The following is a 27,901-nucleotide window of genomic DNA, read 5'->3' on the forward strand; positions in this document are numbered from 1 at the left end:
TTGCGGGGAGAGAAGTCCCACCAGGGCATGCCCCGGAGCTTGGCTGGTCCCGCGGCTGACGCACGCGGCAGGACCTCCCGTGTCCATCTCTGTCCCCCAGCATCTGCGCCTCTGCCCGTCTCTGTGTCTCTCTCGTCTCTCCCTGTCATCTTCCCTGTGTCTCTTGACTGCCGCCGTCTCTCTGTCTCTGTCTCCCTCCGGGTCTCTGCGGCCCACGTCTCACACTCCCGCCCCCGCAACTCGAGGTCCTAGCCCGCCCGGGGACTCGGCTGACTCACGGACACGCCCCGCAAGACAAACACGCGCGGAGGCCGAGCGCGGAGTCCCGCAAGGCCGCGCCCCTGTGCACCTGGCCCCCGCCCCCGAGACGTCCCATTGGCCGGCGCCCTGGCCTGGCCCCGCCCCAGCGAATCCGGCCCCGCCCCCGAGGCGCCCCATTGGCCCCGCCGCGCGAAGGCAGAGCCGCGGATGCCCGGGAGCGACGAGCGCGCGGCGAACCGGGTGCCGGGTCATGCGCCGCCGCCTGTGGCTGGGCCTGGCCTGGCTGCTGCTGGCGCGGGCGCCGGACGCCGCGGGAACCCCGAGCGCGCCGCGGGGACCGCGCAGCTACCCGCACTTGGAGGGCGACGTGCGCTGGCGGCGCCTCTTCTCCTCCACTCACTTCTTCCTGCGCGTGGATCCCGGCGGCCGCGTGCAGGGCACCCGCTGGCGCCACGGCCAGGACAGTGAGTGCGGGGCGGCGGGGGCCTGGGGTGAGGGGGCTGCGGGTGACGGCAACGCGGCCGCCGTCATCACGGTGACCTGCGCCCGCGGGGGAGTCCCGGAGGCTCCTCTGTGCAGCCTTGGCCTCAGTTTCCCCCGTCTGTGAGATGGGTGCAGCCCGCCTGGTGGGAGGGTTGGACTGTTAAAGCGAAAGCTGCAGCGGGGGACCCGGCTCAGGGGCAGAGAAGCGTCCGTGTGGAACAACCCTGTGGGTGGGGCCACCTATCTGCAGGTGGGAAACTGAAGCTCCAGAGGGGCTGGGGCAGGCCCAGCTGCATGGCGGAAGGGGGTGGGGTTGACCTTCGGACTCCTGACATCACAGAATCCAGTCAGGGCTGCCTGAGTCGGGGCCCCCTCTGCTTCTTCCCAGACACCCCATCTGGCAGGTGAGGACAAGTAGGCACACAGAAGGGATGGGACCTGCCCAGGGTCACACTGACAGGGGTGGCGGAGCTGGGTCCCCACAGGGCCCAGGACCTCACGGAGCAGGCGTCTGTGTCCCCAGGGCCTGCCCAGCACACGGTAGGCCCTCAGTGTTTGTGGAATGTCAGGAGCAAGAGGAGAGGCTGGGCACAGCAAGGGATGTGGGTACCTGGACGCCAGGGGAGTCGGTGTCCCCGCCGGGCAGGGGGCGCTGGGAAGGGGGCCTGGGTCCACTGGCTGCCGCCTGAATCACCACCATTAGGGCAGGTGATCACTCCCTGCCCTTCCCAGCGCTTTCATCTGGGCGCCAAGGCCCTCATTAGGCCGCACGCGACGAGGGCGGACGGGGGACTGGATGTGCCGGTCCATCCGTGGCCGGCATGGCCAGGCGGGGTGGCCTCAGGCCGGGGCAGAGGCCTGGCTCCGCTGCCTGACCTGGGACAGTCTCTGCCTCTCTCTGAGCCTTGGTTTCCCCTGCTGGACGGTGATGGGGGTGAGAGCTAACTGAGGGCTCTCCTGCCCTTCGTGCATTCGCTGGTCACTCATCGGGCACCTTGTGGGTGCTGTGCTCGGCACGGGGGACCCAGTGGTGACAGAGACGCCCACCCTCCTGGGGCTCCCAGAGCAGAGGCGCGCAGCAGTTAGACATGTGAACAAGGGCGCAGGTGGGTGCACAGAACAGTGAACGGTTGGCTGGGTGCGGTGGCTCATGTCTGTAATCCCAGCACTTTGGGGAGGCCGAGGCCGGTGGATCACGAGGTCAGGAGATAGAGACCATCCTGGCTAACAGGGTGAAACCACGTCTCTACTAAAAATACAAAAATTAGCCGGGCGTGGTGGTGGTCGCCTGTAGTCCCAGCTACTCAGGAGGCTGAGGCAGGAGAATGGCGCGAACCCGGGAGGCGGAGCTTGCAGTGAGCCGAGATCGCACCACTGCACTCCAGCCTGGGTGACAGAGCGAGACTCCGTCTCAAAAAAAAAAAAAAAAAAAAAAGAACAGTGAATGGCATGAACAAGGGTGCAGGTGGGTGCAGAACAGTGAACAGTGGTGTTGGGAGGCGCCTTGCCAGGGGAGGGGAGACGCAGGGTGAGGAAGGGGCCAGGGGAGATGGTGACACAGATGTCCCAGAACAACCGCTTCAAAGACGTTCCTGTGTATCCTGGAAGGTCGGGCCGAGAGGCTGCCCCGAGAAGCTTTCACTTTAGCAGGGAGCTGGCCGGGCACCTGGGGAACTGTGCACCCAGCTGAGGAAGCAGCAGGCACCCAGGCCAGGGTGAGCGAGTGTGGGTGAGAAGTGGTGGCTGGGCCCAGGGTCCTTGCTGGACAAGACACTTCGGCTCAGGGTGGGGCAGGGCTCACCCAGGGCCATCCACAGACGATGGCGTCCAAATCTGGCTCTGCCACTCCTGGGCCTCAACTGGCCCCTCTGCAACGTGGGCTGCTGAGCGGGCTTGGTAAGACAGCTGGCATACAGTCAGTGCTCAAGCATGTCTGTGGTGTCCCATAAACCGCCGGCATCCCACTCCAGGCTACTGCCAGCCCGGCCTCCAGTCCAGAGTCCCAGTGACTGCGCGTGGGCCAGGCAGCTGAGCCATGAGGGCCGGGGCTGGGGGCTCCCTGGGGTGGTGTGAGCCGTGAGGGCCGGGGCTGGGGCTCCCTGGGGTGGTGTGAGCCGTGAGGGCCGGGGCTGGGGCTCCCTGGGGTGGTGCTGGTCGCTGGCTCATTGACCGTTATCAGCGGTCCGGGCGGGCCCTGCCCCCTCTGACTCCTACATCCCAGGAACCCTCTCCCAACCTTCCTCGTGGTGTTCCTGCCCCACCTGGCGTCCCTCTGGGTGTGTGGGAGCCCCCCCTCAACACACACACACAGATGCTGCTCTTGGGCTGAGCTGCAGGGACAGCGCTGACCTGGCCTGATAGGCCCTCCCACGGGGTCCTCATCCATCTCTGCACTCCCCCGGCTCGTGGGGGCCGTCCTGCTTCCCGTTCCCTCCGCCTGCTCCTCGCTCCTCCCTCATGTGCTGGGGGTGCTCCTGGCATCAGTCACGGCCCTGGGGGATCCTGAGTGTCCATTGTGGTCCTGGGGGGGTCCTGGTGTCCGTCGTGGTCCTGGGGGGGCTCCTGGTGTCTGTCATGGTCCTGGGGGCCCTGCACGAAGCACAGTGGACAGCAGTGGTGCTGGGGGTGAGCCAGTGACAGCATGAGCAGCTGTGAGCCAGCAAGGCCCTCCCCCGACCCCCACCTCCCCCAGGCATCCTGGAGATCCGCTCTGTACACGTGGGCATCGTGGTCATCAAAGCAGTGTCCTCGGGCTTCTACGTGGCCATGAACCACCGGGGCCGCCTCTACGGGTCGGTGAGTGCCGGGCAGGGCTGGGCGGCGCGGGCAGGGTGGGGAGGGTGGGCCGGCCTCACCCCCGCCCGCAGCGACTCTACACTGTGGACTGCAGGTTCCGGGAGCGCATCGAAGAGAACGGCCACAACACCTATGCCTCACAGCGCTGGCGCCGCCGCGGCCAGCCCATGTTCCTGGCACTGGACAGGAGGGGGGGGCCCCGGCCAGGCGGCCAGACGCGGCGGTACCACCTGTCCGCCCACTTCCTGCCCGTCCTGGTCTCCTGAGGCCCAGACAGGCCGGCGGCTCCCCAAGGTGCCTGGGCTGGTGGCGAGGGGCCCAGCCATGCCTGTTCTTCCCCTCGCTGGCTCCGTAAGCGCTGAGTGCCCACTGTGTGCAGGCGCTGTGGACACAGCACAGGAGCCCCCTGGGGGGGTCCCAGCCTGAGGTGGCAGCGGCCACCAAGCAGGTCCAATCCTGAGTTGGGGACCTTGAGGACCCAACAGGGCGCCTCTCAGGCTGAAGGACGCAGACGTCGAAAGGTCGAGGGGGGATGTCCCATGCAGGGCCCGGCAGAGGCAGGGGCTCAGGGTAGGTAGCACGTCAGGGGGGCAGGGCAGGAGGGGAGGGGGCCGGGGAGACAGTGACAGATGCCGCAGAACACCAGCCTCGAAGCCGGTCCCGTCCCGGGAATCTGCAAATACAACGCCTTGCGAGGACAAAGGCACTGCAGGTGGGACGGAGATGGGGGAGCATCCGGGGTGGGGGGTCCAGGGCCCCAGTGTCCTCACAGGGCCCTCACGACAGGAGGCAGGAGGGTGAGAGCCAGAGAGAGATGGGGATGGGCTGCGCCGTGGCCGTGAAGGGGAGGAAGGGCCCTAAGCTGAGGGATATGGGTGCCTCCAGATGCTGAGGAAGGCGGGAAACGGTTCCCCACTGCAGCCCCGGGGGAGACCGGCCCTGCCCCTGTCTTGGTATTAGCCCAGGGGGACCCAGTTTGGACTCTGGCCTCCAGAACCGCCAGAAAATAAATGTTTTAAGCCATTGAGTTTGTGGTCCTTCGTTATAGTGACGTGGGAAATATGTATACGGTGTCTGAAACTGTTTTCATGACAAAATAAGCCTCAGATCCCCCGGGGAAGGGCGGAGGCTGAGGGCAGGAGCCGGGCTGGGTGCAGGGCAGGCCTGGGGACTTCATGCTGCTGTCCTGTGGGACGGGGAAAGGGCTGGCTGTTGGCGTGGGGGCGCCCCCACCTGTGCCCAGCGCCCTCCTGACATCCTGACTCCGCTGGGACTTCTGCCTGCAGCCCTGGGAGTCAAACTCCAGCCTCTCAGAGAAAAGGTCACAGCCAAGAGCCCAGGTACACCCCAGCCCCGCAGCCTCGAGCCAGGCAGTGACACCCTGGGCCCGTCTCCCCTTTTGTACATGGGGTGACAGCACCATCGCCCTGGTGAAGGGGACAGTCTCCGGGGGCGGCCAGGGCTCCATTCCCAGCCGCCGCCTTCCACACAAATCTGGGAAAACTGGGCCGAGGCACTTGCTGGGAGGTGCTGAGCAGCCTGACAGGGAAAACCCCTCTGGGAAGGGACAGTCGGGCCCGGCCCGAGAGCCTCTGCTCACCCTGCAGAGAGAAGCGAGCCCCACCCCAGGGGACACCAGGCGGCCTCTGGGCACAGCTTTGGCTGGCGTGGAGTGGGTGGAGGCCAGGGCTGCGCCCAGGATGTCCCCAGGTGAGCAGTGTGAGGGGAGATCAGCCCACGTTGGCCAGTCAGAGGGCGTCGCCACTTGAGTTGTCACTGGGAGCTGCACAGGTCACCACGGCTGAAATAAAACTGTTGCTGGCACCCCACGCAGGAACATAACATGTGCCTGAAACAAACAGGTCAGCAGGCCGGACGTGGTGGCTCATGCCTGTAATCCCAGCACTTTGGGAGGCCAAGGGTGGTGGATCACAAGGTCAGGAGATCAAGACCATCCTGGCTAACATGGTGAAACACCGTGTCTACTAAAAATACAAAAAATTAGCCGGGTGTGGTGGTGGGCGCCTGTAATTCCAGCTACTTGAGAGGCTGAGGCGGGGAATCGCTTGAACCCGGAAGGCGGAGGTTGCAGTGAGCTGATTGTGCCACTGCACTCCAGCCTGGACGACAGAGCGAGACTCCGTCTCAAAAAAAAAAAAAGAAACAGGTCAGCAGTTGTTTGTTTCTAAAACAGAGCATGGAAGGAGCATACAGCCCCGCACATCCCAGGGCAGTGAAATCCCAGTTCACACAGAGGACTCAGCAGCTTAAGCAAGCCCAAACCTGGGGACCTCCAGTGTCCTCAGGCATCGAGGTGGGGGCCTCCCAACAGAGGAGCGGCCTGGGGGCACAAAACCAGAGGCTCTCCAGGAAATCGCCAGCAGTGAAAATAAGACAACCCCAAACTGCCGCAAACTGTGCTTCCGCTTATGAAGCCCTCCTGAGCAGCAGGGCGATGGGGAGAGGGCGGCTGCAGGAGCCAGGGCCCAGGGATGCAGGGGTGCAGGCCTTACCAGGGCCACCTCCTGTTGTGCAGCTCCTGGGGCGGGAAAGGCACTAGGGGCGGCCACTTCTTACTGCTGTCTGATCTGCGAGCAATGCGGCCTCACAGCCCCCAGCAGGGTGCCGGTGTCCTCAGGGCCCAGTGCCCCTGAAGCTCATGCCTGGGTGGGGCGACCTGATCGGTCCTGCTCCTCTGGCCACCCCACGAGAGGGAAGTCCCAGTCTCACAGGCAGGCGCACACCCCGGCAGCATCTCTGACAAAGGCCCTCCAGTTCTGAGTCCCCAGGTCCCGCCACCACAAGCCTCACCTGCCCAGCCCTCCTCTCCAGCTCCAACTCCAACTCCCAAGAACCACCACGGACGCACAGAACCCAAGCCTCGTCTCCCTGAACGCCTCCTGACTCAAAACTCCATCTTCCAACACGAAACTGGCTCGAAGCTCTGTCTTTCCAACAGGAAAACGGCTCAGCCGGGGGACTGTGACTCGGAGCAGGCGGCCCAGCCTGTCGCGCAGACTCGGGGCCAAAAACACACTTGTTCTCTCAGTCCAGAGATCAAGGACGATTCAAGGCAACCTCCCCACCTAGGTGTCCTCCATGCAACCTCGTCTTCGGGCACCGGGCACGTTACCTCATGAGGAGCCGAGTCCGCGGGTGCCGGGGTTGAGATGTGGACGCCCTCAGGGCTGGCACTCTGCCCTAGTGGCCACAGTCATGGAAATCCCAACGCTTCTCTCAGCTCTGCGACCCCAGAGGGCGGCCACCAGGAGGGCTCGCCACGGCGTTGCGGTAGCAGCCCAGAAGGTGCCCTGGGCACGGTCCAGACAGGTGGGATCCGAGTTACCTGGCCAAGGGGGCTGACACAGACACGTCGAGGGACACGGTGAAGAGCGTGGTGCAGAGCGGAGGGCGAGAGTCTTTGGAGAACAGGTGGGGGCGTGGGGCACATGCCTCCCATGCGCAGGAGCCGTCCACAGTGGAGGGACACAGGTGGTCCTGCTGAAGGCTCCTCTCTGTTACCCGTCTCCATCGTCTGATTCTTGGGTCCCAGGAGTGTGGGATCTTCAGCAACTGAGATGAACCCACCGCCCCGGCCCCCTGAGCCCGCAGGTCCCCATGCCTTGCCAGCTGTGCCTGAGCTGGCTGCACCCCGGGCCAGGCATCCAGCCACCTTGAGCAGTGGGGTCCAGCTCTTCAGAAGAGGCCAGGAACCCGCGTGGCTGAGGTGCAACCGAAGGGTGGGACGGAGGTGCTGGGCCCTGGCGCTTTCACGCTGGTGTTTCTGGTTTTAAATTTCATGACCCAATGACACTGCCACCCTGCTACCTCGCCAGCAGCCCTCCTGGCCTTAACTTCGGGAGAGCAGTCTTGCCAGCGGGCCCTGGGCGCCAGGCCCTGCAGGAGGCAGAGACCCCTGGAGACAGGACCAGACTCTGCAGAGCCCGGCCAGCCTCCCAGCTTGGCCCTTTCCTGACGCACGGGCGCAGAAGGAAAGCCACAGCACCGGCTTCTCTTTGTAAGTAGTGTATTTTAAATAGCTTTCAAGATACACATATTTTTTCCTTTAAAAAAGTCTGTTGGAGCAGTTTTGTTCTTGAATTTTGCTGGTCATCCTCACAGTCCCAAGCCCCCGAACTCCGGGTCATGGAGGCGGCCGAGGGGGAGGCTGGGGGCCCACGCGGCCTGTCCTGGCGGCGCTGGCAGCGCTGGTGGAGCAGCTGTGCCCCGTCTTTTGCCACAAATCATGCATGGCCGCCATGTGAGCTAAAACGTCCATTTATTTCAAAGCAGTAATAATTTAAAATTATAAAAATCTTTCCACCGCTGAACGTTTAGAGGGTGAGGTTAGACAGAGGACGGGGAGGCTGCAGACACCCCAGAGGGGACCATGTGGCCCACGCCTTCCCGAGCCAGGGGGCTGGTGGGCCGGGCCTGGGTCCTGCCCTGGAACAGGCGGGACCTGCAGCGCTGACCAGCCAAGCGTGGCGCCGCCGGGGCACCCAGTCTGTGGGTGCCGTGTGGCGCTGGCTGAGGGTGGGTGGGAAAGGCCCGTGCTTTCCCGACGGCCGACGTGGGCTCAGGAGTTGCTTGTGGCGTTCTCGTTGCTGGGCGAGCTGGAGGAGGAGGAGGACGACGAGGAGGAGAAGCTCACCCCAGTGAGGCCCGGGGGGTTCGTGGCCGTGTTCTGTCCCGTGAGGCTTTTTCGGCAGACGGGGCAGCTGTCGTGCTTTGCGGGGACAGAGGCAGGGACGGGAGAAGGGGCAGGTTAGAGGCGGGAGGGCTGCAGTCGGGGGGCGGGTGGGCAGGGCACTCACCTGCTCCAGCCAGGGCACGATGCAGCCGTCGTGGAACAGGTGGTTGCAGGGCAGCTGCCGCACACGCTCACCCAGCGCGTAGTCGTCCTTGCACACAGGGCACTCAAGCCCGGAGCCTGCGGGAGTGTGCGGCTGTGGTCACAGCGGGCGTGGGGGGCCTGCCGAGCCTTCGAGGGCAGGCTACTCCACAGCCTCAGCCGGAGGCCGCCCCTGAGCCCAGCGAGGGGAGAAAAGCCGTGTGTGTGCCCCCCGGGTCGCCAGAGGGGACCTGGAGAGAAACCTCTCCTCCCAGCCCACCTTCAGGAAAACGCTCGAGGCCGGGCGCGGGGGCTCACGCCTGTCATCCCAGCCCTCTGGGAGGCCGAGGCGGGAGGATCACCTGAGGTCAGGAGCTCGAGACCTGCCTGGCCAACGTGGTGAAACCTGTCTCCACCGAAAATACAAGTATGAGCCGGGTGTGGCGGCGGGCACCTGTAACCCCCGCTGCTCGGGAGGCTGGGCTCTCATACCTACGTGTTCCTCAGTGACGGGGACGGTGGGGAGGGCCTGGATTTTCTCTTTATCTGCCGGTGGGGGGCCCGTGTTTTCAAACTGATTGAGGAGCTGAAAGACAAGAGGCGAGAGTGCCGGGAGCTCCTCGGGGGCCCGGCCCGGGGCTCTGAAACGCGAGGCTGCAGGACCTGCAAAAGCACCGAGGCCGCGTCTGTCCTGGGCCCCTTGGATCCCGCCCCAGGTCAGAGGTCACTGTGGACCCCACGTGGCCCCCCCGCTCCTGGGTCCCCTGATGGCGGAATGGGGGGGGGCTGAGCTCCTGGGTCCCCTGACGGTGGAATGGGGGGGCCTGAGCTCCTGGGTCCCCTGACAGCGGAATGGGGGCGGGGGCTGAGCTCCTGGGTCCCCTGACGGCGGAATGGGGGGGGGCTGAGCTCCTGGGTCCCCTGACGGCAGAATGGAGGGGGGGACTGAGCTCCTGGGTCCCCTGATGGCAGAATGCGGGGGCCGCGCTCTGGCTCGTGGGCTACTGTGAGGGTCGGGTCCTGCCAGTGACAAAATGCTCCAAGGGCGGCTCAGCAGGGCTGAGACGGGCGGCGCTTGGAAGGTCAGGGCGCGACCTTTGGGAAGAGGGACCGCGTGGCCTCCTGCATATGTGACTGTGTGGCTGCGGGCGAGTCCTCTGCACGGTTTTGCTACAACGTTCCGCGTGAACACGGAGAACCCTCTAGGTTGCCAAGACTCAGAAATGGCAGGAGGAAGGCCGGAGCTGCCCCCTGTGCCCGCCAGAGCACAGAGGCTGTGCTCGCATCCCCTTCACCTTTGTGGGGCTTCGTGGGTCTGGGCAGTGAGGCACCTCCCGGGATGGGCAGCCCAGCCCTCCCCCAGCAGGCACTCTGGGCTGTGGCCACGCTGTACCTGTGTGATGATGGCGTCCAGGCCGTTGGCCCCCCAGGCGTAGTCCATAGGATTTGAGTGCAGGACTCCCCTGGAGGTGGAAGGTGGGGTTCAAATGGCTGACGGGCAGCTGGGGCAGGTGCATCTACCCTCCCACTCACCAGGGGCCCAGGCTGGGGATGGGGACAGGCACCCCCTCCACCCCCTCCCACTCACCAGGGACCCAGGCTGGGGATGGTGGCGGGCGTGATGATGCCGTTGACGAGCTGCTGGATGATCCTGGAAAAGCGAGGGCCAGTCATGGGGTGAAGCCGCCCCATGCACAGGAGAGGCGCCAGGCCTGCCAGTTCCGTGGTGAGCACCAAGGGCAGGCCCAGCATCAGCTTCTAGAATAGCTTCTATTTATTTATTTTACTATGAGCCAGGGTCTCACTCTGATGCCCAGGCAGGAGAGCAGCAGCTTGATCTTGGCTCACTGCAGCCTCAACCTCTGGGCTTAAGCGATCCTCCCGCCTCAGCCTCCCAAGTAGCTGGGACCACAGGAGAGGTCCACCACTCCTGGCTACGTTTTTTTTTTTTTTTTGAGACAGAGTTTCACTCTTGTCACCCAGGCTGGAGTGCAATGGCACGACCTCGGCTCACTGCAACCTCTGCCTCCTGGGTTCAAGTGATTCTCCTGCCCCCGCCTCCTAAGTAGCTGGGATTACAGGCGCCCGCCACGCCCGGCTAATTTTTGTATTCTTAGTAGAGATGGAGTTTCATCATATTGGTCAGGCTGGTCTCAAACTCCTGACCTCAGTGATCTGCCCGCCTCGGCCTCCCAAAGTGCTGGGATTACAGGTGTGAGCCACCTCGCCCAGCCTCAGCTACTTTTTAAAAATTAGAGACGGGGCCTCCCTGCGTTGCTCAGGCTGGTCTTAAACTCCTGTCCTCAAGCGATCCTCCCTCCTCGACCTCCCAGAGCACTGGGAATACAGCACTGAGCCACCGTGCCTGGCAAAATTAGCCACTTTTAAAGATGACATTTCCAGCAGGCAAGACACACAACCATAGAAGGATCAACCGCCAGGAGTGGAGCCCAGCGACGGCTCCCCCAGGCTCTGGTCCGGGCCCAAGGCCAGGACAGCGTTTGACGACACGCATGTGGTCAGCGGTCTCCAGAGCATGTGGGCCTGGCAGGCGCACGGTGCCCCGCTCTGTGGTCAACCCACTCCCTGAACCGGCACACTTCCGTCTCCGAAGAGCCATGTGGGGAGTCGCAGGGGGCTGGAGCGCCTGGCCGGGCGGCCTCTCCAGAGAGGCTACGGATGATGCCACGTTTCTGTGGAACCCGTGCTGGATTCTAAGTGCCAGAACTTTCGACCTCACGGCGTGGGGCCCTCGCGGCCACCCCCAGGGCCCCCTCACCCTTCCAGCGTGGGGACGCCTTCATGCCGGCCGGTGGCCCGCCGCGTGGTGAGGCGGGCGCGGGGCTGCCGGGCGCCGTACCGGTGCCGGGACGGATGGTCTCTCTCCCGCCGGCTCTCAGGGTCCCTGCCGTCATCAGCCTGCGCCCCAGGAGGGAACGTGGGGATCTCGAAGCTGTCATCGAAGATGCCGAAAGCAAACTGTCCGTAGCCCTGCGGCAGCGTGAACAGGTGCTGGTCCACGTGCTGGGGAGAGGAGGGGGGCGTGACCTCGGGGGCTCAGGCCCGTGCAGTCTGCTGGGGGCACTAGGGCACAAAGACAAAGGAGAAAGCAAGACGGGCCCTGCTGGGTGCCAGGTGGGAGGGAGACGCAGACAGGGAGGCAGGAATTGGGCAGAGCCTGCTCCGCTGGTGTGAGACGCCTCGACAGAAGTTTCACTTTCCTCCGAGTAACCATCGGCCCCAACCAAGCAGCGTGGGCCACCCCTGATCCCCGGCCCGGGTCCCTGGAGGGACAAATTTCCCTGCCGTGTGGCAGGGAGAGCCCAGGGCGGCAAGGTGGGGGCAGGCTGGTGCTCGGAGCCCTGAGCAAGGCCAACACGATCCGGAAGCACGAGGGGTGGCGACTCACCTCCAACGGTGGCCGGCTCTGCTCCGTGGGAGCTGTGGAGGGGGCAGAACCATTTTCTGTGCTCCTGGGGAGAGAGTGCGCATCAGCAGCGCCAGCTACCCCTGCCCCCATGCGCCAGGCGCTCCCTCCCCTCAAAAGCCCGTGTTGGGAGAGCGGGAATTGTCCTTGGCACTGCTTCCCACCTGCCACCGCCCCAGCATTTGGCACCATAACCCGCTGCTTCTTCCTTCGCCAGTAAACCATGGGTTTCTCTGTAAACCGGTGCAGACCCCAACAACCTCCTAAGTGTGAGGATGTGGGTGGGGGCCCCATGGCGCCTTCCCCGGAGGGCCTGGGTCACCAGATCAGCCGCCGAGGCTGAGGGAGGTGAGCAGCTGCACAGGTTGCCGGCACTCCCCTCTGGCCCCGGCCCCGCCATGACGGAAGGGAATGGCACGCGGCTGCCCGCACAGAGGGAAGTGCTCCCAGAGCCACGGACGCCAGGGCCTGCCGGCCACACACTCGGGGGGCCGACGCCAACACAGCCCACACCCCGACAACAGCTGAGGCTCGGCTGGCTCTCCCAGCCTCTTCAACAGGGGGCTGCATTACCTGGTCTCTTCCGGAAGCTCCTCGATAAAACCAGACTCGCATCTTGGACAGATATAATCCTGCAGGAGAGAACAGGAGGCCAGGTCACGGTGACGCCCGGCATCACCTGCAAAACCCCCTCAAGGGTGAGGACCCAGCGGTCTCTGGCTGGCCAGGCACACGCAGGCCAGGGCGGCCGTCAACCCATGGGTCCTGGAGGGCGGCCGAGGGCACCTGGCCTCTGCCAGCCACTCACTGACCCTTCGGTGGCTCCTAGCGATCTGAGCCCCTCCGACCTGCCCCACCGTGATGGGCGTCACCAGCATCATCAGTGCCTTGGCTGAGCCCGACCCGGCCCCACCGTGACGGGCGTCACCAGTGCCTGGGCACCTCCTCACACAGGGGCACTCGGAGGCGCCCCGATACCTCACAGTGGCATTTCCAGAACACTCTGGCAGCCCCGCACACAGCCTGTTCCCCTGGCTCGGGGGAGGCCACATCCACACTGGCCACGCCCCTGCAAGACCCCATCCCTAGGTCCCCCTGGAGCCAAGGACAACGCAAGGCCAACATGGTGATGTCCCAGGAGACGTGAGGACCCTGCCTGGGGACAGCCGTGTGTGAGTCCCAAAACCATGTTCACGGTTCCCCAGCACCAGCCTCAAGCCACAGCCATGCCGAGCAGGATGGGCGCCATGCCCTGCAGACCTCACACTGCAAGGGGATCCCCAGGGCTGAAGGAGGCACTGGCTCACGGGGAGGACCCCTCATGGATGGCTGGGCCCCTGGTGATGGCGGAGCGTGCCGAGCATTCGTGGGGCCTGGGCTGGAACGCGCGTGGTGCCTCCCGGCCTCACCAGGGGCCGGGCAGATGCTGACACACGCTTCCCGCACAGCCTGCAGAACTGGAAACTGGAAGCCAAATCAACCACTCTCTATGGACGACCCAGTCTCAAGTGCTCCATCGCAGCAACGTGAAAATGGCCTCACGACGGCACGTGTCACCACGCCAGGGGCTCACACGGGGGTCCCAAGACCACCCCCAGGTAACACGGACAAAAACAGAGAGACGAGGCTCCCACGGTGCACGGGGTACTGCTGTGAGGGGAGCCAAGGCGGACCCAGGCTCTGGGGATGCAGGTTGCACCGGGGCTGTTCAGTCTCCGCAGGGGCAGGGGCTGGGGCCTCTCCAGCAAGCAAGATCCCGGCCTCACCCACTGACTCGGGAGAAATGGGGGTCTGGCAGGCAGTGCCCAAGGGGAGGGCCGACAGCTGGGCCCCCGCCCACACCACGCCGTGCCTGCCTCACCTGCTCCTGCCACTGAGGCACTGGGTGGGAAGGGACTAAGGCCAGGGTGAGCAAATGATGCCAGATGCACACAAACCCCCCGTGAGGGGAGAGTGAAGAGGCACCATCTACAACATAGAAAAAGTGCAGCCCGGCTCCTGGCGAGGCCGGGAGGCACCACACGCGTTTCAGCCCACGCCCCACGAATGCTTGGCATGCTTCACCATCACTGGGGGCGCGGCGGCTCAGGCCTGTAATCCTGGCACCTTGGGAGGCCGAAGTGGGCGGATCACTTAAGATCAGGAGTTGGAGACCAGCCTGACCAACATGGCGAAACCCCGTCTCTACTAAAAAAATACAAAAATTAGCCGGGTGTGGTGGCAGGCGCCTGTAATCCCAGCTACTTGGGAGGCTAAGGCAGGAGAATTGCTTGAGCCTGGGAGGCAGAGGTTGCAGTGAGCTGAGATATCCCCCAGATGGAACTACCCCACGGCCCACGAGCCAGAACTTTCACTCCAGGCGCAGACCCCAGAGAAACGAAGACACCTGCCCACCAGGCATTCACATCGCCAGAAATGGCAGGTGAGGGTTCACAGCAGCACAGTTCATCATCGTCGCCGGCAGGTACAAACAGCTCCAGTGTCCACCCGCACCTCAGAGCACGACTCAACCACGGAAAGGGGTGAGGCCCAGACCAGGCCACGGCGGGGGTGGGGGGGACACATCTTGAGGACATCACGTCCAGTGACAGACGCCAGACACAGAAGGCCATGCGGCATGTGATCCCACGTCTATGAAGTGTCCAGGACAGAAGGCCACGCGGCGTGTGACCCCACGTCTATGAAATGTCCAGGACAGGCCGAGCCACAGAGACGGGGAGGGGATGTGTCAGCACCAGGGCTTGAGGGAGGGGATGAGGAGTGATGGCTGGCAGGGATGAGGTGGGTTTCTTTTTGCAGCTGTGAGAATGCTCTGGCATTAGACTGTGGTGGTGGTTGCACAACTTTATGAATATACTACAAACGTTTCACCAGGTAGATCGTATGGTATGTGAAAATACTGAGATAAAGCTATTAAAATAAATGGGCCAGGCGCCTGTGGTCCCAGCTGCTAGGGAGGCTGAGGTGCCAGGATCGCTTGAACCTGGGAGGTGGAGGCTGCAGTGAGCCAAGATTGCAGCAACAGAGTGAGGCAGCATCTCAAAAAAAAAAAAAAAGAAAGAAAAGAAAAGAGAGAGAGAGAGAAAGAGAGAGAGAGAGAGAAAGAAAGAAAGAAAGAAAGAAAGAAAGAAAGAAAGAAAGAAAGAAAGAAAAAAAAAAAGGGCCAGGCGCGGTGGCTCACACCTGTAATCCCAGCACTTTGGGAGGCCGAAGTGGGCAGATCACTTGAGGTTAGGAGTTCGAGACCACCCTGGCCAACATAGTGAAACACCGTCTCTACTAAAAATACAATAATTAGCTGGGCACGGTGGTGGGTGCCTGTAATCCCAGCTACTCAGGAGCTGAGGCATGAGAATCGCTTAAACCCGGCAGGCGGAGGTTGCAGTGCGCCGAGATCGCACCACTGCACTCCAGCCTGGGCCACAGAGTGAGACCCTGTCAGAAACAGAAAAAGAAAAAGGGAAAGGGGAAGGGGAAGCAGCCAACGACCACCACCATGGCCCCGAGCTTAGCGTGGGAGCAGGACGGCTCTGCCAGTGGCCGTGGGTTCTTGGGGTGTGTTTAGGGTGTGTTAGGGCGCCCCGTGTAAACACGCTGAGACTTCACAGTCGAATCTGAACCCCTGGTTTCTGCTGGTGTCGGGTCTATCGGGGCTCCTCTGGGCTCGGGGGTTGCCGCCGTCCGCCCGCCAGCTGACCGGGAGCCCGGGGCCACTCCATCGCCTGGGCGGGTCTCCGGGAATGGAGGGGCAGCCCAGAGCTCAGGCTCTCCCTGCATGGTGACTCCCCACGCTAGCACCACCCAGTCGACCTGGAACGGCTGCATTGGCCCCCACTGAGGGCGGGACGTAAGTCTGCTGTGCAGCCACCCCGACCACCATCTCTCCTGCTGGGCACATCCACAAGGTCAGGCGGCCCCAGAAGGGCCTGAGGGAGAAGCTGTCTCCCTCTGAGGACCCTGGCTTGCCAGCCGCAGCCCCGAATCTCTCCTGGACAAGCACGGGGCCCTGCACACGCCCACGTGGCCTGGCACAGCGCTTGGCCACTCTGGTCCCCATGTGCCGAGCTCAGCCCCTCTGTGCATCACTGGCTTTCTGTCGGGCTCCCGGGTTCCCGTCTCAGTCCAGGGCACAACGCATGCTCCTGCCACCCGCACTGCCAGCTCCCGACAGCCCGACCTGGCCACATACACACTCATCTGCCCCAGCCCTGGCCTCCTCTTGGCCCCCCGCTGTCCTGCCTGCAGCGGCCGTGGGGCCTGGTGCCACAGCACCATCCAGAACCCTCTCCCCGCAGCACCCACTCCGGCGTCGCGGCCTGTGCACGTCGGCCCTGCTGCTGGAACGCCCACCCCAGGTGGTTCAAAGGTCACCTCTCTGCTCCAAGCCTCTGCCCTGTCACGGAGGACGGCCTGGACACTCACTCATATCTGAAATCCGGCCGCCATCAAGGACGCCAAGGGCTGAGACCCAACTCCTGGGTGTTGTCAGGGCTCTGGGCTGTCCCTCAGGCCCCCGGCCAGCCCCTCCAGGGCCATGGAAGGCCGGAACCGAGGCTCTGGTCACGAAGGCAAGTGACAGGTGGATCCCGGATATCCAGGGGGGAGGCTGAGCCTCTGCTGGCAGACAGTGGGAGGGGCTGGACCTGGGGGTCTCCAGCCGCCCTCCTCCTCCACGGGCACAGCCGAGAGACCGCTTGGTCTCCTATTAAATCGGGGCAGCCACAGGTAGAAACACCTGGGCAAGGGGGCCTGGTGGAGGAGCTGCCCCACCTTCTCCGGGGGCGGCACGCACTGGGGGCCCCCACAGAGGCCCCATTGGAGCCTCTGGCCCTAGCAGAGGATGGTGAATCCGTTCACCTCTCCCTCAGAGGACAGGTGCAGGAGGTAAGATCACCCGGCATCATCACCATAGCAACAGCTGGCCAGGCAGCCAGGGTGGGAGGGAGCCTGCCAGTGCCGGGCTCCACCCATGCACCCCTTGGAGCGCGATGGCCTCATCCCGGGGTGGGACCTGGCAGGGCAGCAGGGGCCCCTTCATCCACGGGGACTGCACGGGGCGCATGTCCTGAGGGCCCAGGGCCAGGCGCATGGAGGGGAGTAGGCTGGAGACCTGCAGGCCCCAGATGACTGACTTCCTGATGACAGTGACTCAGCCCCTGTGGGTGGCAGGACCCTCGGGGAGCTGTGCACATCAGGAGACCCCAGGGAGGGTCATGGCGCAGCCCTTGGCCTCGGTAGGAGCCCCCGTGCTGGCCACTGTTTTCCTAAAGGATGCCCAAAGCTTCCTGGCTGATCGGCAGTGTGTGGGCCCCGCAGCCCCAGCGGCAAGGGCACGTGCGGCGCCTGCACCCCTTTCTTCCCTCCCTCGGCAGCTGCCACCACATCGCACATTCACACCGTCTGTCCCTGGGCCCCACGCACCACGCACTCCCAGGACAAGCTGGATGGACGAGGCGTGAGCGAAGCTGCTGCCTCAGCCCAGGCTGGGGCCCCGCCTCACATCCCAGGGCGTGCCTCGGCCCAGGCCCCGAACTCTGCCTTCTCTTTCCCAGGTGGCTTCAGGCACCGCCACTAGGGACCGGAACCCCACATGTGCCCATCCGTGCCAGTGCCAGGGGTACTACAACTCGCCCGAGGCTCAGAGGAAGGTCCTGATGGTGGCAGAGTTCTAAGTAGGAGGAAATTCAGCACTGTCATCTGCCCGGGGCAGACCCCTGCGCCAGCCGGCCCGAGAGGGCAGCCGACATCCACAGGTTCCCTGGGTATTGCTGGTGCCCGATCACAACGCCAGGCTCCATGCTCACAGGGTGCTGCAGGGAGCCCGTTCCAGAGAACCCAGCTGTGCAGAGCCACTCCAGGGTGCTGGCCAGACGCTTGAGAGGCAGGGGCAGGCTGTCACTGTCACAGTATCTGGCACAGCCGCAGACACACAGAGCAAGCAGCGGCCAGAGACAGACGCCACACAGCCTGGGAAGACTCAGGCCATCTTCTGAAGACTTGGCCAGAGCTGCTCAGGAGGCCTGGGAGGGCCAGGCCACTGCAGGGACGAGGAGAAGACAGGGTGGGCTGGGGGGCAGCTGGGGAAACTTCCTGCCCGGCCCCATCGGTGACACCAGCAGCAGCAGCCCTCACTTCCTGGTGGCTCCCTGCCCACGCCGGCTCTTCCCCGCCACGATGGGCAGCAGGGCCCGGCACCCCCACTGTCCTCTCACCACCACTAAGGGACACTGCGAAGGTTGCAGGCGCTCAGGGGTGGGGGGTTGGCAGGCAGAGCTGGGACCACCCTAGGAACCACCCAGAGACGGGGAGCTCAGGGGCAAGGACGGCACCCAGGGTACCTCTCTGCACCCGCCTGGTTCCCGGGGGCTCAGTGCCCTCAGCAGGTCCCTGCCCACTGGGTGCTGTTGCCCACACCCTAGAGTCACAGCACCACAGTCAGTGCCTCCTCAGCAGGGTCGAGTCTGGGTCTGTGCAGCCGCCTGCGGCCTGAGGTCCAGCTGGCCTGTCTGGTTCCTGCGGCCACACGCCCCACTCTGGCTGACGCTTCCTTTGCCGCTTAGACACCAAGACACCCTCATCATCGCCTTTTTTTTTTTTTTTTTTTTTTTTTTGGAGTCTTGCTCTGTTGCCCAGGCTGGAGTGCAGTGGCACGATCTCAGCTCACTGCAACCTCTGCCTTCCAAGTTCAAGTAGCTGGGACTACAGGCGCTTGCCACCATGCCCGGCCACTTTTTTGTATTTTTAGTAAGGACAGGGTTTCACCATGTTGCCCAGGCTGGTCTCGAACTCCTGACCTCAGGTGATCCATCCACCTCAGCCTCCCAAAGCGCTAGGACCACAGGCATGAGCTGCTGTGCCCGGCCTCGTCACAGCCTTTCATGGTGGCAACTGCCACCCCTGTGCCATCGCCTGAGCCCCCGACTGCGAGTGTGGCTCCCTGCTCAGGACACCCTCATGAGTCACCAGGAGAGCAGCCAGGTGCCGGCCACTCTGCACACACGTGTCCACCAGATGCAACGGGGAGCAAATCGCATCACCAAACCCACTTGGCAGGTGAGGAGACTGAGGCCAAGGCTGCCCAGCGGAGAATGGCCCAGCCGAGAGGGGCCTCAGCCTGATCCCAGAGCCCAGGACGGCAACAGAGGCCTGGAACGGCCCGGCTGCCTGGGAGAAGCCTCGTGGGCAGGCACACAGCCCACGGCAGCCAGTCCCCCTTGAGGCAGAGGCAGGCAGGAGCTTCCCGACAGCCAGCCCAGGTGTCTCAGCAGCAGCAGCGCCGCCCCTGACTCAGCCGCCGGGCAAGCTCCCCAGCGGCAGACGCTCCGTTTCGAGGGTGCTGGTTGTGGCTGGGGACTTTCCCCATTACCAGATTCGGAGCAGCCATCCCTCCCCAGAACGAACGCCACGTGTGCCCATTTCCCAGCATAGAAAATTCGTTTTTGAGACGGCGTCTTGCTCGTCACCCAGGCTGGAATGCAGTGGCACCATCACGGCTCACCACAGTCTCCACCTCCCAGGCTCAAGCGCTCCTCCCACCACCTCAGCCCCCACCACCTCAGCTCCCACCACCTCAGCCCCTGCCAGTAGCTGGGACTCCAGGCACGCAACCACACACCGCACTAATTTGTTTACTCTTCTGTAGAGACAGGGTCCTGCCATGTACAGAGAAGTTCTGACACTGCCACGCTGTCTACGGGCACCTTGTTGTGTCCTGCTCCAAAGGCACAAGCAGGTGCCCTTGGGATCACCCGCGGGGTGGACACAGGCAGTCCCCCCGCAGCCCTCCCTGCAGTTATTTGCTCTTAAGGAATTTACCAACGTCCATGATTACATATTTGTCAATCATTGTTCATGCTGGCTCCCTGGCCAGCCTGTAAATTCTGTGAGGGCAAAGACCACAGCAACCTGTCACCACTGAGTTCCTGTGACTACAGGAAGGCCCTCCCCAGGCCCAGTGACAGTCGGAGGAGGTCAGGGCCCTCCTTGTCCAAGGCCACGGGGCGAGGAGGTGGCTCCCCCACACCAGAATCCAGTCCTGTGCGGGCTCTAGGAGCAGTAAGTGCACAGCCAGGTCAGGGCAGTGTCGGCCCCCCACAGCCACCACTCCAGGCTTCCCAGGCCTGTCCCAGGGCTCAAGCGGCTGCGAGGGGCTGCCCTGCAACTCACCCAGGCAGGCAGGCTGTCAGGCAACCAGCCTCTCCTGCCACGGCCAGTGGGGATAGGAAGCAGGAAGAGGCAGGAGCGCGACCCCCGGGGACAGAGGAGCAAGGCAAAGCTCAGTCTCAGCTCCCCAACCTTCGCCCCACACCCGAGATTTCACTTTGTTCCTCCTGCTGGGGAGGGGAAGCCCTGTGGCTTCAGCAGAGAGGAAACCACACCTCTCTCTCTCCACTCCTAGGCCTGGCCCTGCTCTCCCGCCATGCCCCAACTCTAGCACTCGCTCCTCCTCTGTGACCCAGAGACAGGCGGCTTCTCCTGACTCCCTCCAGCCCCTTCCTGGGTCTCTGCTCCCAGGGAACTGCACTGCTTCTGGGGGGCTTGGGCTCCTCTTATGGGTCAAAGCATAGCAACAGCCGGGCGGCTGCGCACAGAGAACACAATAAATCCTCAATGCCTGCAGCCTCTTCCCCTGGGCACAGGGTGGGGAGTCCAGACCCCTCCACCTCCTGCAGCTGCTCTCCTCAAGCTGGCCAAGCGGCTCCCGACTGAGCCGGCTCTGCCACTTTCCTGCTGAGCCACCATGGGCCTCAGTTTCCTATAAAGCAGGGGTGGCTCGACTAAATCACTACTTGCACGTCAGCCTGGGGAAGGGAAACACAGGTTAAAAATGCAGACCATCGCCGGGCACGGTGGCTCACACCTGTAATCCCAGCGCTTTGGAAGGCTGAGGCAGGAGAATCGCTTGAGCCCAGGAGTTCAAGACGAGCCTGAGCAACACAAGGAGACCCTGTTCCTAAAAAGAATGTTATAAATGCAGACTGCTGAGCCCATTCCACACCTACAGACTCCGAAACCCCGGAAAAGGGGCCTGCAAATAGCACCTTCAACGAGCGCTGCTCCCACCTCCCCCAAGGTGACATCAGGTCCGCGTGGGAAACACTGCCCTAAACGGGCAGGAAGTAGCATTCGGCACGCCCAGGCCCAGGGTCCTCTTGGGTGAGGGGTGGCTGTAAACACCTCGAGGAGGGGTGGGCTGCGCAGCCAAGCCCCGGGAGGGAAAGAACGTAGGCTCCGGTCACGATGCGCCGCTGGCGGGCCGCGGTCGGACCCTGGGACAGTGACTGGAGCCTTCCGGGTCCGGGCCTGCCTCCAAGGCGGCGGCCAGGGCTCCACGAGGCGAGCCTGCAGAGAAGCGCCGGCGCCCCCGACCACGCGCTCGGCGGGGGTCGCCTGGCGTTATTCTCGGGGTCCGAGCCCCGCCAGGCCCAGCCCCTGCCCCGCGCCGCGCCACCGGGCAATACCCTCTCCCTGCTCGCCGGGCCTCAGTTTCTCCGTTTGCAAAACCAGGCTCACCGGGCTCAGGGATCCCACCTGGGATCCTCGCGGCCTCTCGGGTCGGGAACGCCGCGGATGTGGGGTCACCCGGCCGCGATGCCGCCGCGCTGCTCCGGCCAGGCACCGCCTCCCGCCCGGGCCTCAGTTTCCCGCATGTGCAGGACGGGGTTCGCGCCCGCACCGCCCGGGCTCCCCGCGGATTCAGCCTTGGCCGGTGCTGCCCCGAGCCTCAGTTTCCCCGTCGTGGTCAGCTCGCGCCAAGGGGCGTGCGCAAGCGACCCCCACCCCGGCCCCGGCCTTGCCTCAGGCCTGCGGCACAGACCCTGCCGCCCGCCGCCCCGGCCCGGGCCTCACCGGCAGGCGCGGGACGATCTCCACGGAGCAGCAGTGGCAGAAGTACCGTCCGGGATGCGGCGACGCCTCGGCCATGGCCGCCACCGCCTACTCAGCGCCACCCGCCCCCCGCGCGGCACCAGCCGCCGGCCGTTTGCTGCTCCCTCGCCGGCCGACGCGCCCGCGCACGCTCACGCACGGCACGCACGGCACGCGGGGCGGAGCGGGGGCGCGGGAGCGGCGTATGCTGCGCACTCGGCGGGCAGCGGCCCGGGCGACGGTGGCCGCTGAGAGACAAACTAGGTCCGGCCGTTGGGCGGGGGCTCCAAGCGGGGGCGGGGCTTCCGGCGGGCGGGGCTTCCGGCGGGGGCGGGGCCAAGCCCAGGAGGCGGAAGAGACGAGGAGTGGGGCGTGCGCGGGGTGTGGCCGAGGCCCTCCTCGTCTCCCGAAGCTGCCCGGGCCCTCGTGTCCCTCAGTGCTTCCCTACCTCATCGCCGTCTCCCCTCACGGTACTTCAGCCCGGTGTCCCCACTGTTCCTGGGGCTCGCCAGGCGCCCTCTCCCCCGCCCCCTGCCCGGTGCAGCGCTCTCCCGACGCCCGCGTGGCTTTCTTCCAGGTCTTTGCTCAAATGTCAGCTTACGAGGTCTTCTCTGCTGCCCTCCCGCTCCGTGGCAGATTCCCACCCGATGCACTGTCAGGTCAGCTGCGCAGCAAAGGGATTTTTGGACACACAGCAGCGCCTGACACACAGCAGGCATTCCCTCGGCGCTGCGGAATACAGGCAGACCCGGGGCTCAGGGCGCTGTCTGGGCCTCACTGGGACCCGTGGGGTCAGACAGAGGCTGAGGTCTGTGGGTCGTGGCCTTGTTTCCAAGATGCTCTGCGGGCTGACGGCCCAGGCGCCTCTCGGGTGCGGAGAGGGCAGGAAACCTAACCCCCGCTTCCAAATTTAATCAGTAGAAACGGTATCATCACCCAGCGCAGGCCAGGATCATTTCTGAGGTTAGTTCTGGCCCAATCACGCATGTATTTATTTTTATTTATTTATTTATTTTGAGACGGGGTCTCACTCTGTCACCCAGGCTGGAGTGCAATGGCCTGATCTCGGCTCACTGCAACCTCCGCCTCCCGAGGGTTCAAGCGATTCTCCCGCCTCAGCCTCCCAAGCAGCTAGGACTAAAGGCATCCGCACCACACCGGATAATTTTTGTATTTTTAGTAGAAACGGGGTTTCACTATATTTGGCCAGGCTGGTCTTGAACTCCTGACCTCGTGATCCACCCGCCTCGGCCTCCCAAAGTGCTGGGATTACAGGCATGAGCCACCGTGCCCGGCCTCATGCATGTATTTCTTTCTTCACTCAACACTCATTGAGCACCTCCTGCATAGCAGACCCTATGCTGAATGCACGCAGATACCCCCAGCCCCATGAGATTGGACTGGAGCATGGGACTCGAGGGTGACTCTGGCTCTGCCTGGGGAAAGACAGAGAGGGCTTCCGAGGGGTAAGGACGTTGGAACCAGGGCTGAGGGATGAATAGGATTTCGTTGGAGTTGGACTTCCTGCAAAATGAGGCATTGGAGCCAGACTGTTGAGGAATTCAGAGTTGGAGCCTGTGCATGTAGATTTTTTGTTTGTTTGTTTGTTTAGAGACGGAGTCTCGCTCTGTCGCCCAGGCTGGAGTGTAATGGCACAATCTCGGCTCACTGCAAGCTCCGCCTCCCGGGTTCACGCCATTCTCCTGCCTCAGCCTCTCCCAGTAGCTGGGGCTACAGGCGCCCGCCACCACGCCCGGCTGATTTTTTGTATTTTTAGTAGAGACGGGGTTTCACCGTGGTCTCGATCTCCTGACCTCGTGATCCGCCCGCCTCGGCCTCCCAAAGTGCTAGGATTACAAGCGTGAGCCACCGCGCCCGGCCTGTTTGTTTGTTTTTTAGAGATAGAGTCTGGCTCTGTTGCCCAGGCTGCAGTACAATGTCGCGATCTCGGTTCACTGTAACCTCCGCCTCCCGGGTTCAAGTGATTCTCCTGCCTCAGCCTCCTGAGTTGCTGGGATTATAGGCTGGGCACCACCACGCCCGCCTGATTTTTGTATTTTTAGTAAAGACGGGGTTTCACCATGTTGTATTTTTAGTAAAGACAGGGTTTCGCGATGTTGGCCAGGCTGGTCTCAAACTCCTGACCTCGGGTGATCCGCCCGCCTCGGCCTCCCAAAGTGCTGGGATTACAGGCGTGAGCCACTGCGCCCGGCCTGTATTCAGGGTTTTGAATGTCCAGAGGTTGGGGACAGGGGCTTCAGCCTCCCTGTCGTCTTTTCAGCAGCGCGAATCCAGTCATTCCTGCTCTGACCACCAGAGAGCGCACGGGCCCCGTCCCTGGGAATCCAGGAAAACCCCAGGCCGGGGAGGGGCAAGGCTTGCCGAACCCAGCCCCTGCACCAGCCTTCGCGCTGCAGAAGTGTAGGAGGAGCAGCAGGCCTGGTTCAAACGACACCAAACCACGAACTGGCTGTGTGTCCCTTGTGTCCCTAGGCAAGTGGCCTAACCTCTGAGCAGGCAGCAGAACCTGAGAGTTTTCCGTTGGCTCGGGGCAGACATGAGGATCCCTGGCACCTCCTCAACCCTCCCTGTGCTCTGCTGCCTGCCCTGAGTCACCTGCCCCTCGCTGACCCCTCCCCAGCCTCACTGGCCCCCTTGGGTGGGCTGAGCAGGTTCCCACCTCTGGGCCTTGCAAGGCCATATGCCCTCTGCTGGTAGTACCCTTCCCCAAGTCCACTCTCCTTCCCCTGCTTTTTTTTTTTTTTTTTTTGAGATGGAGTCTCACTGTGTCGCCCAGGCTGGAGTGCAATGGTGCGATCTCAGCTCACTGCAACCTCCGCCTCCAGGGGCCAAGCGATTCTCCTGCCTCAGCCTCCTGAGTAGCTGGGATCACAGGCATGCACCACCACACCTGGCTAATTTTTGTATTTTTAGTAGAGCTAGGGTTTTGCCATGTTGGCCAGGCTGGTCTCAAACTCCTGACCTCAGGTGATCCGCCCACCTCGGCCTCCCAAAGTGCTGGGATGACAGGCGTGAGCCACCGCGCCCGGGGCCTTTCCCCTGGTTCTTAGGAGGCTGCCCCATCCCCTTCCTGGGGGCTTCCCCGTCCACCACTGCACCCCACTTCTCAGAGTCCCCTTTCCATCCCCCACAGCCATCCTCACATCCGTGGGTTATTAATGGTGTCTCCCCATATGTGAGGCCAATACCCAGCACACAGTAGGTGTCCACTAGATTCCCAAATGCTTGAACAGTTGGCCAGTGTCTACTGGGTGCTGGGCTCAAGCAGGTGCTGGAAACACAGTGGGAATGAGAAGGAACGTAGGGATTTTGTATCAGACTAAAATCCCAGGGCAAGATGGCGCACGCCTGAGTCCAGGAGTTGAAGACCAGCCTGAGCAACATAGTGAGACCCTGTAGCTACAAAAGTAGAATTAGGCCGGGGACAGTGGCTCATGCCTGTAATCCCAGCACCTTGAGAGGCTGAGGCGGGAGGATTGCTTGAGTCCGGGAGCTGAAGACCAGCCTGGGCTACATGGTGAAAGCGTGTCTCTACTAAAAATAAAAAAATTAGTGGGGTGTGGTGGCAGGCGCCTGTAATCCCACCTACTCAGGAGGCTGAGACAGAAGGATCACTTGAGCAGGAGGGAGAGGTTGCAGTGAGCCGAGATCAGACCACTGCACTCCAGCCTGGGCCACAGATGGAGACCCCATCTTTTTTTTGTTTTGTTTTGTTTTGTTTTGTTTTGAGATGGGTCTCCCTCTGCCGCCCAGGCTGGAGTGCAGTGGCATGATCTTGGCCCACTGCAACTTCTGCCTCCTGGGATCAAGCGATTATCCTGGCTCAGCCTATCAAGTAGCTGGGATTACAGGCATGCGCCACCACACCCAGCTAATTTTTGTCCTTCTACTAGAGACGGGGTTTCTCCATGTTAATTAGGCTGGTCTCAAACTCCTGACCTCAGGTGATCCGCCCACCTCAGCCTCCCAAAGTGTCGGGATCACAGGTGTGAGGCTAATTGTTTTAAATTTTTATTTTGTAGAGATAGGATTTTGCTATGTTGCTGAGAGTGATCTCCAACTCCTGGGCTCACGGGATCCTCCCACCTTGGCCTCCCAAAGTGCGGGGATTACAGGTGTGAGCCAGAGTGCCCGGCCACCCCTTTATCCCAAACACACCAAAAAGCAGGCTGCTCTTCCCTGAAGGCAGTAGCACATTGATCAAATCGGCCAGTGGGCACCGACACTGCTGCACACAAATGCACACACTCGCACCCTGCCCCAGGCCCCGCTGGCCACCCTGGTTCCACACATGGAACCATTTCTCCCATTTCCTCTCACTAGGGACCTCGACAGGTGTGGGCTTGGTTCCGTGAGCTCTCCTGGCCCCTTTTTCAATTCAGGATCCCGTCCCCATGAACCCTGGGGGCCTCAGCCAACATGAGCCACTCCCTCCAGGGCAGAGAGGTGTGTTGACAGCTCATTCTCACGTCCCAGGCAGACCAAGCCCAGGTAAACCACGTCCCAGGCAGACCAAGCCCAGGTAGACCAAGCCCAGGTAGACCACGTCCCAGGTAGACCACGTCCCAGGTAGACCAAGCCCAGGTAGATCACGTCTCAGGTAGACCAAACCCAGGCAGACCAAGCCCAGGTAGACCAAACCCAGGCAGACCAAGCCCAGGTAGACCACGTCCCAGGTAGACCAAGTGGCTGTGCATTCACTCCTCCCAACCCCCCTGGGCAGAAAGAACTGCAGCTGGCCCCACTGCACCAATGAGGAAACTGAGGCCCGGGGAGGAAGCCGATTGCCCGAGGCGGCAGCTTTGGGGCTGGACTGTGGCTCAGGAAGGAAACAGCCCCTCCCTCCACCCTCATCCTGGCAGGGGTTGGGCCACCGTTGCTTCATCAAGTGTCGTGGAGCCTCCGCTGTGTGCCAGGAGCGGGGGGCCTGTGCCACAAACATCTGCCGAAACCAGCCATCCACCCAACAGTATCGAACACCATGATCGGAAGAATAAAGGCCCCAAACGGGGCCAGGCGCAGTGGCCCATTCCCATAATCCCAGCACTTTGGAAGGCTGAGGCAGGTGGATCATTTGAGGTCAGGAGTTCGAGGCTAGTCTGGCCAAAACGGTGAAACCCCATCTCTACTAAAAATACACACAAAAAAGGCCAGGTGCAGTGGCTCACGCCTGTAATCCCAGCACTTTGGAAGGCCAAGGTGGGTGGATCACCTGAAGTTGGGACTTCGAGACCAGCCTGACCAACATGCTGAAACCCTGTCTCTACTAAAAATACAAAGTTAACCAGGCATGGTGGCGGGCATCTGTAATCCCAGGTACTCGGGAGGCTGAGGCAGGGGAATCGCTTGAATCTGGGAGGCAGAAGTTGCAGTGAGCCAAGATCGTGCCATTGCACTCCTGCCTAGGCAACAAGAGCGAAACTCCATCTCATTAAAAAAAAAAAAAAACTAGCTAGGCATGGTGGTGCCTGCCTGTAATCCCAGGTACTCGAGAGGCTGAGGCACAAAAATCACTTGAAGCCAGGAGCAGAGGTTGCAGTAAGCTGAGATTGCACCACTCCACTCCAGCCTGGGAGACAGAGTGAGTGAGACTCCATCTCAAAATAAATAAATAAATAAAGTCCCCAAACACACTTGATTTTAGCCCAGCAAGACTCGTGTCTGTTGCAGGAAGTCAGGGACCCCGAACAGAGGGACCGGCTGGAGCTGCGGCAGAGGAACATAAATTGTGAAGATTTCATTTTAATATGGACATTTATCAGTTCCCAAATTAATACTTTTATAATTTCTTACGCCTGTCTTACTTTAATCTCTTAATCCTGTTATCTTCATAAGCTGAGGATGTACGTCACCTCAGGACCACTGTGATAATTGTGTTAACTGTACAAATTGATTGTAAAATGTGTGTTTAAACGATATGGAATCAGTGCACCTTGAAAAAAAAAACAGAATAACAGCGATTTTAGGGAACAAGGGAAGAAAACCATAAGGTCTGACTGCCTAAGGAGTTGGGCAGAATAAAGCCATATTTTTCTTCTTGCAGAGAGCCTGTAAAAGGACGTGCAAGTAGGGAAGACATCGCTAAATTCTTTTCCTAGCAAGGAATATTAATACTAATACCCTGGGAAAGGAATGCATTACTGGGGAGAGGTCTATAAACAGCCGCTCTGGGAATGTCTGTCTTACGTGGTTGAGATAAGGACAGGTACGCC

At 62.3% G+C, this 27,901-nt stretch overlaps 2 protein-coding genes across 6 annotated transcripts; one reads left to right on the forward strand and one right to left on the reverse strand.

Moving 5' to 3' along the window:
• Positions 1-464: 464 nt before the first annotated feature.
• FGF22 (fibroblast growth factor 22) lies at positions 465-4,567 on the forward strand. 2 transcript variants are annotated; one of them, XM_055248515.2, is made up of 3 exons: positions 465-725; positions 3,437-3,540; positions 3,612-4,567. In XM_055248515.2, exons 1-3 carry the CDS (start codon positions 512-514, stop codon positions 3,804-3,806), a joined length of 513 nt encoding a protein of 170 aa, XP_055104490.1. In that variant the 5' UTR covers positions 465-511; the 3' UTR covers positions 3,807-4,567. The 2 variants fall into 2 exon arrangements, with proteins under 2 accessions (XP_055104490.1, XP_055104489.1); XM_055248514.2 differs by having other exon boundaries at positions 3,635-4,567.
• Positions 4,568-7,550: 2,983 nt separating this feature from the next.
• RNF126 (ring finger protein 126) lies at positions 7,551-21,925 on the reverse strand. Of its 4 annotated transcripts, none has more exons than XM_055248513.2 (9): positions 21,651-21,925; positions 12,375-12,433; positions 11,784-11,847; positions 11,235-11,398; positions 9,963-10,025; positions 9,768-9,837; positions 8,867-8,960; positions 8,358-8,473; positions 7,551-8,269 (listed from the first exon to the last, which is right to left on the reverse strand). In XM_055248513.2, the coding sequence occupies exons 1-9, from the start codon at positions 21,723-21,725 to the stop codon at positions 8,120-8,122; spliced, it is 855 nt and encodes a 284-aa protein (XP_055104488.1). In that variant the 5' UTR covers positions 21,726-21,925; the 3' UTR covers positions 7,551-8,119. The 4 variants fall into 4 exon arrangements, with proteins under 4 accessions (XP_055104488.1, XP_055104486.1, XP_063476070.1 ...); XM_055248511.2 differs by having other exon boundaries at positions 11,154-11,398; XM_063620000.1 differs by having other exon boundaries at positions 7,551-8,473; positions 11,154-11,398.
• Between the last annotated feature and the right edge of the window lie 5,976 nt (positions 21,926-27,901).

Source organism: Symphalangus syndactylus, chromosome 17 (genome assembly GCF_028878055.3).
Source record: "Symphalangus syndactylus isolate Jambi chromosome 17, NHGRI_mSymSyn1-v2.1_pri, whole genome shotgun sequence".
NCBI classification, from domain to species: domain Eukaryota; kingdom Metazoa; phylum Chordata; class Mammalia; order Primates; family Hylobatidae; genus Symphalangus; species Symphalangus syndactylus.

Excerpts from the sequence above, each read along its gene's own strand:
- RNF126 (XM_063620000.1), bottom strand. The coding sequence starts at position 21,725 with ATGGCCGAGGCGTCGCCGCATCCCGGACGGTACTTCTGCCACTGCTGC. Across the intron at positions 9,838-9,962 it reads ATCCCCAGCCTGGGTCCCTG|GGGAGTCCTGCACTCAAATC; the intron begins GTGAGTGGGAGG and ends TTCCACCTCCAG. Across the intron at positions 8,474-8,866 it reads CGTCACTGAGGAACACGTAG|GCTCCGGGCTTGAGTGCCCT; the intron begins GTATGAGAGCCC and ends ACACTCCCGCAG.
- FGF22 (XM_055248514.2), top strand. The coding sequence starts at position 512 with ATGCGCCGCCGCCTGTGGCTGGGCCTGGCCTGGCTGCTGCTGGCGCGG. Across the intron at positions 726-3,436 it reads CTGGCGCCACGGCCAGGACA|GCATCCTGGAGATCCGCTCT; the intron begins GTGAGTGCGGGG and ends CACCTCCCCCAG. Across the intron at positions 3,541-3,634 it reads GGGGCCGCCTCTACGGGTCG|GTTCCGGGAGCGCATCGAAG; the intron begins GTGAGTGCCGGG and ends TGTGGACTGCAG.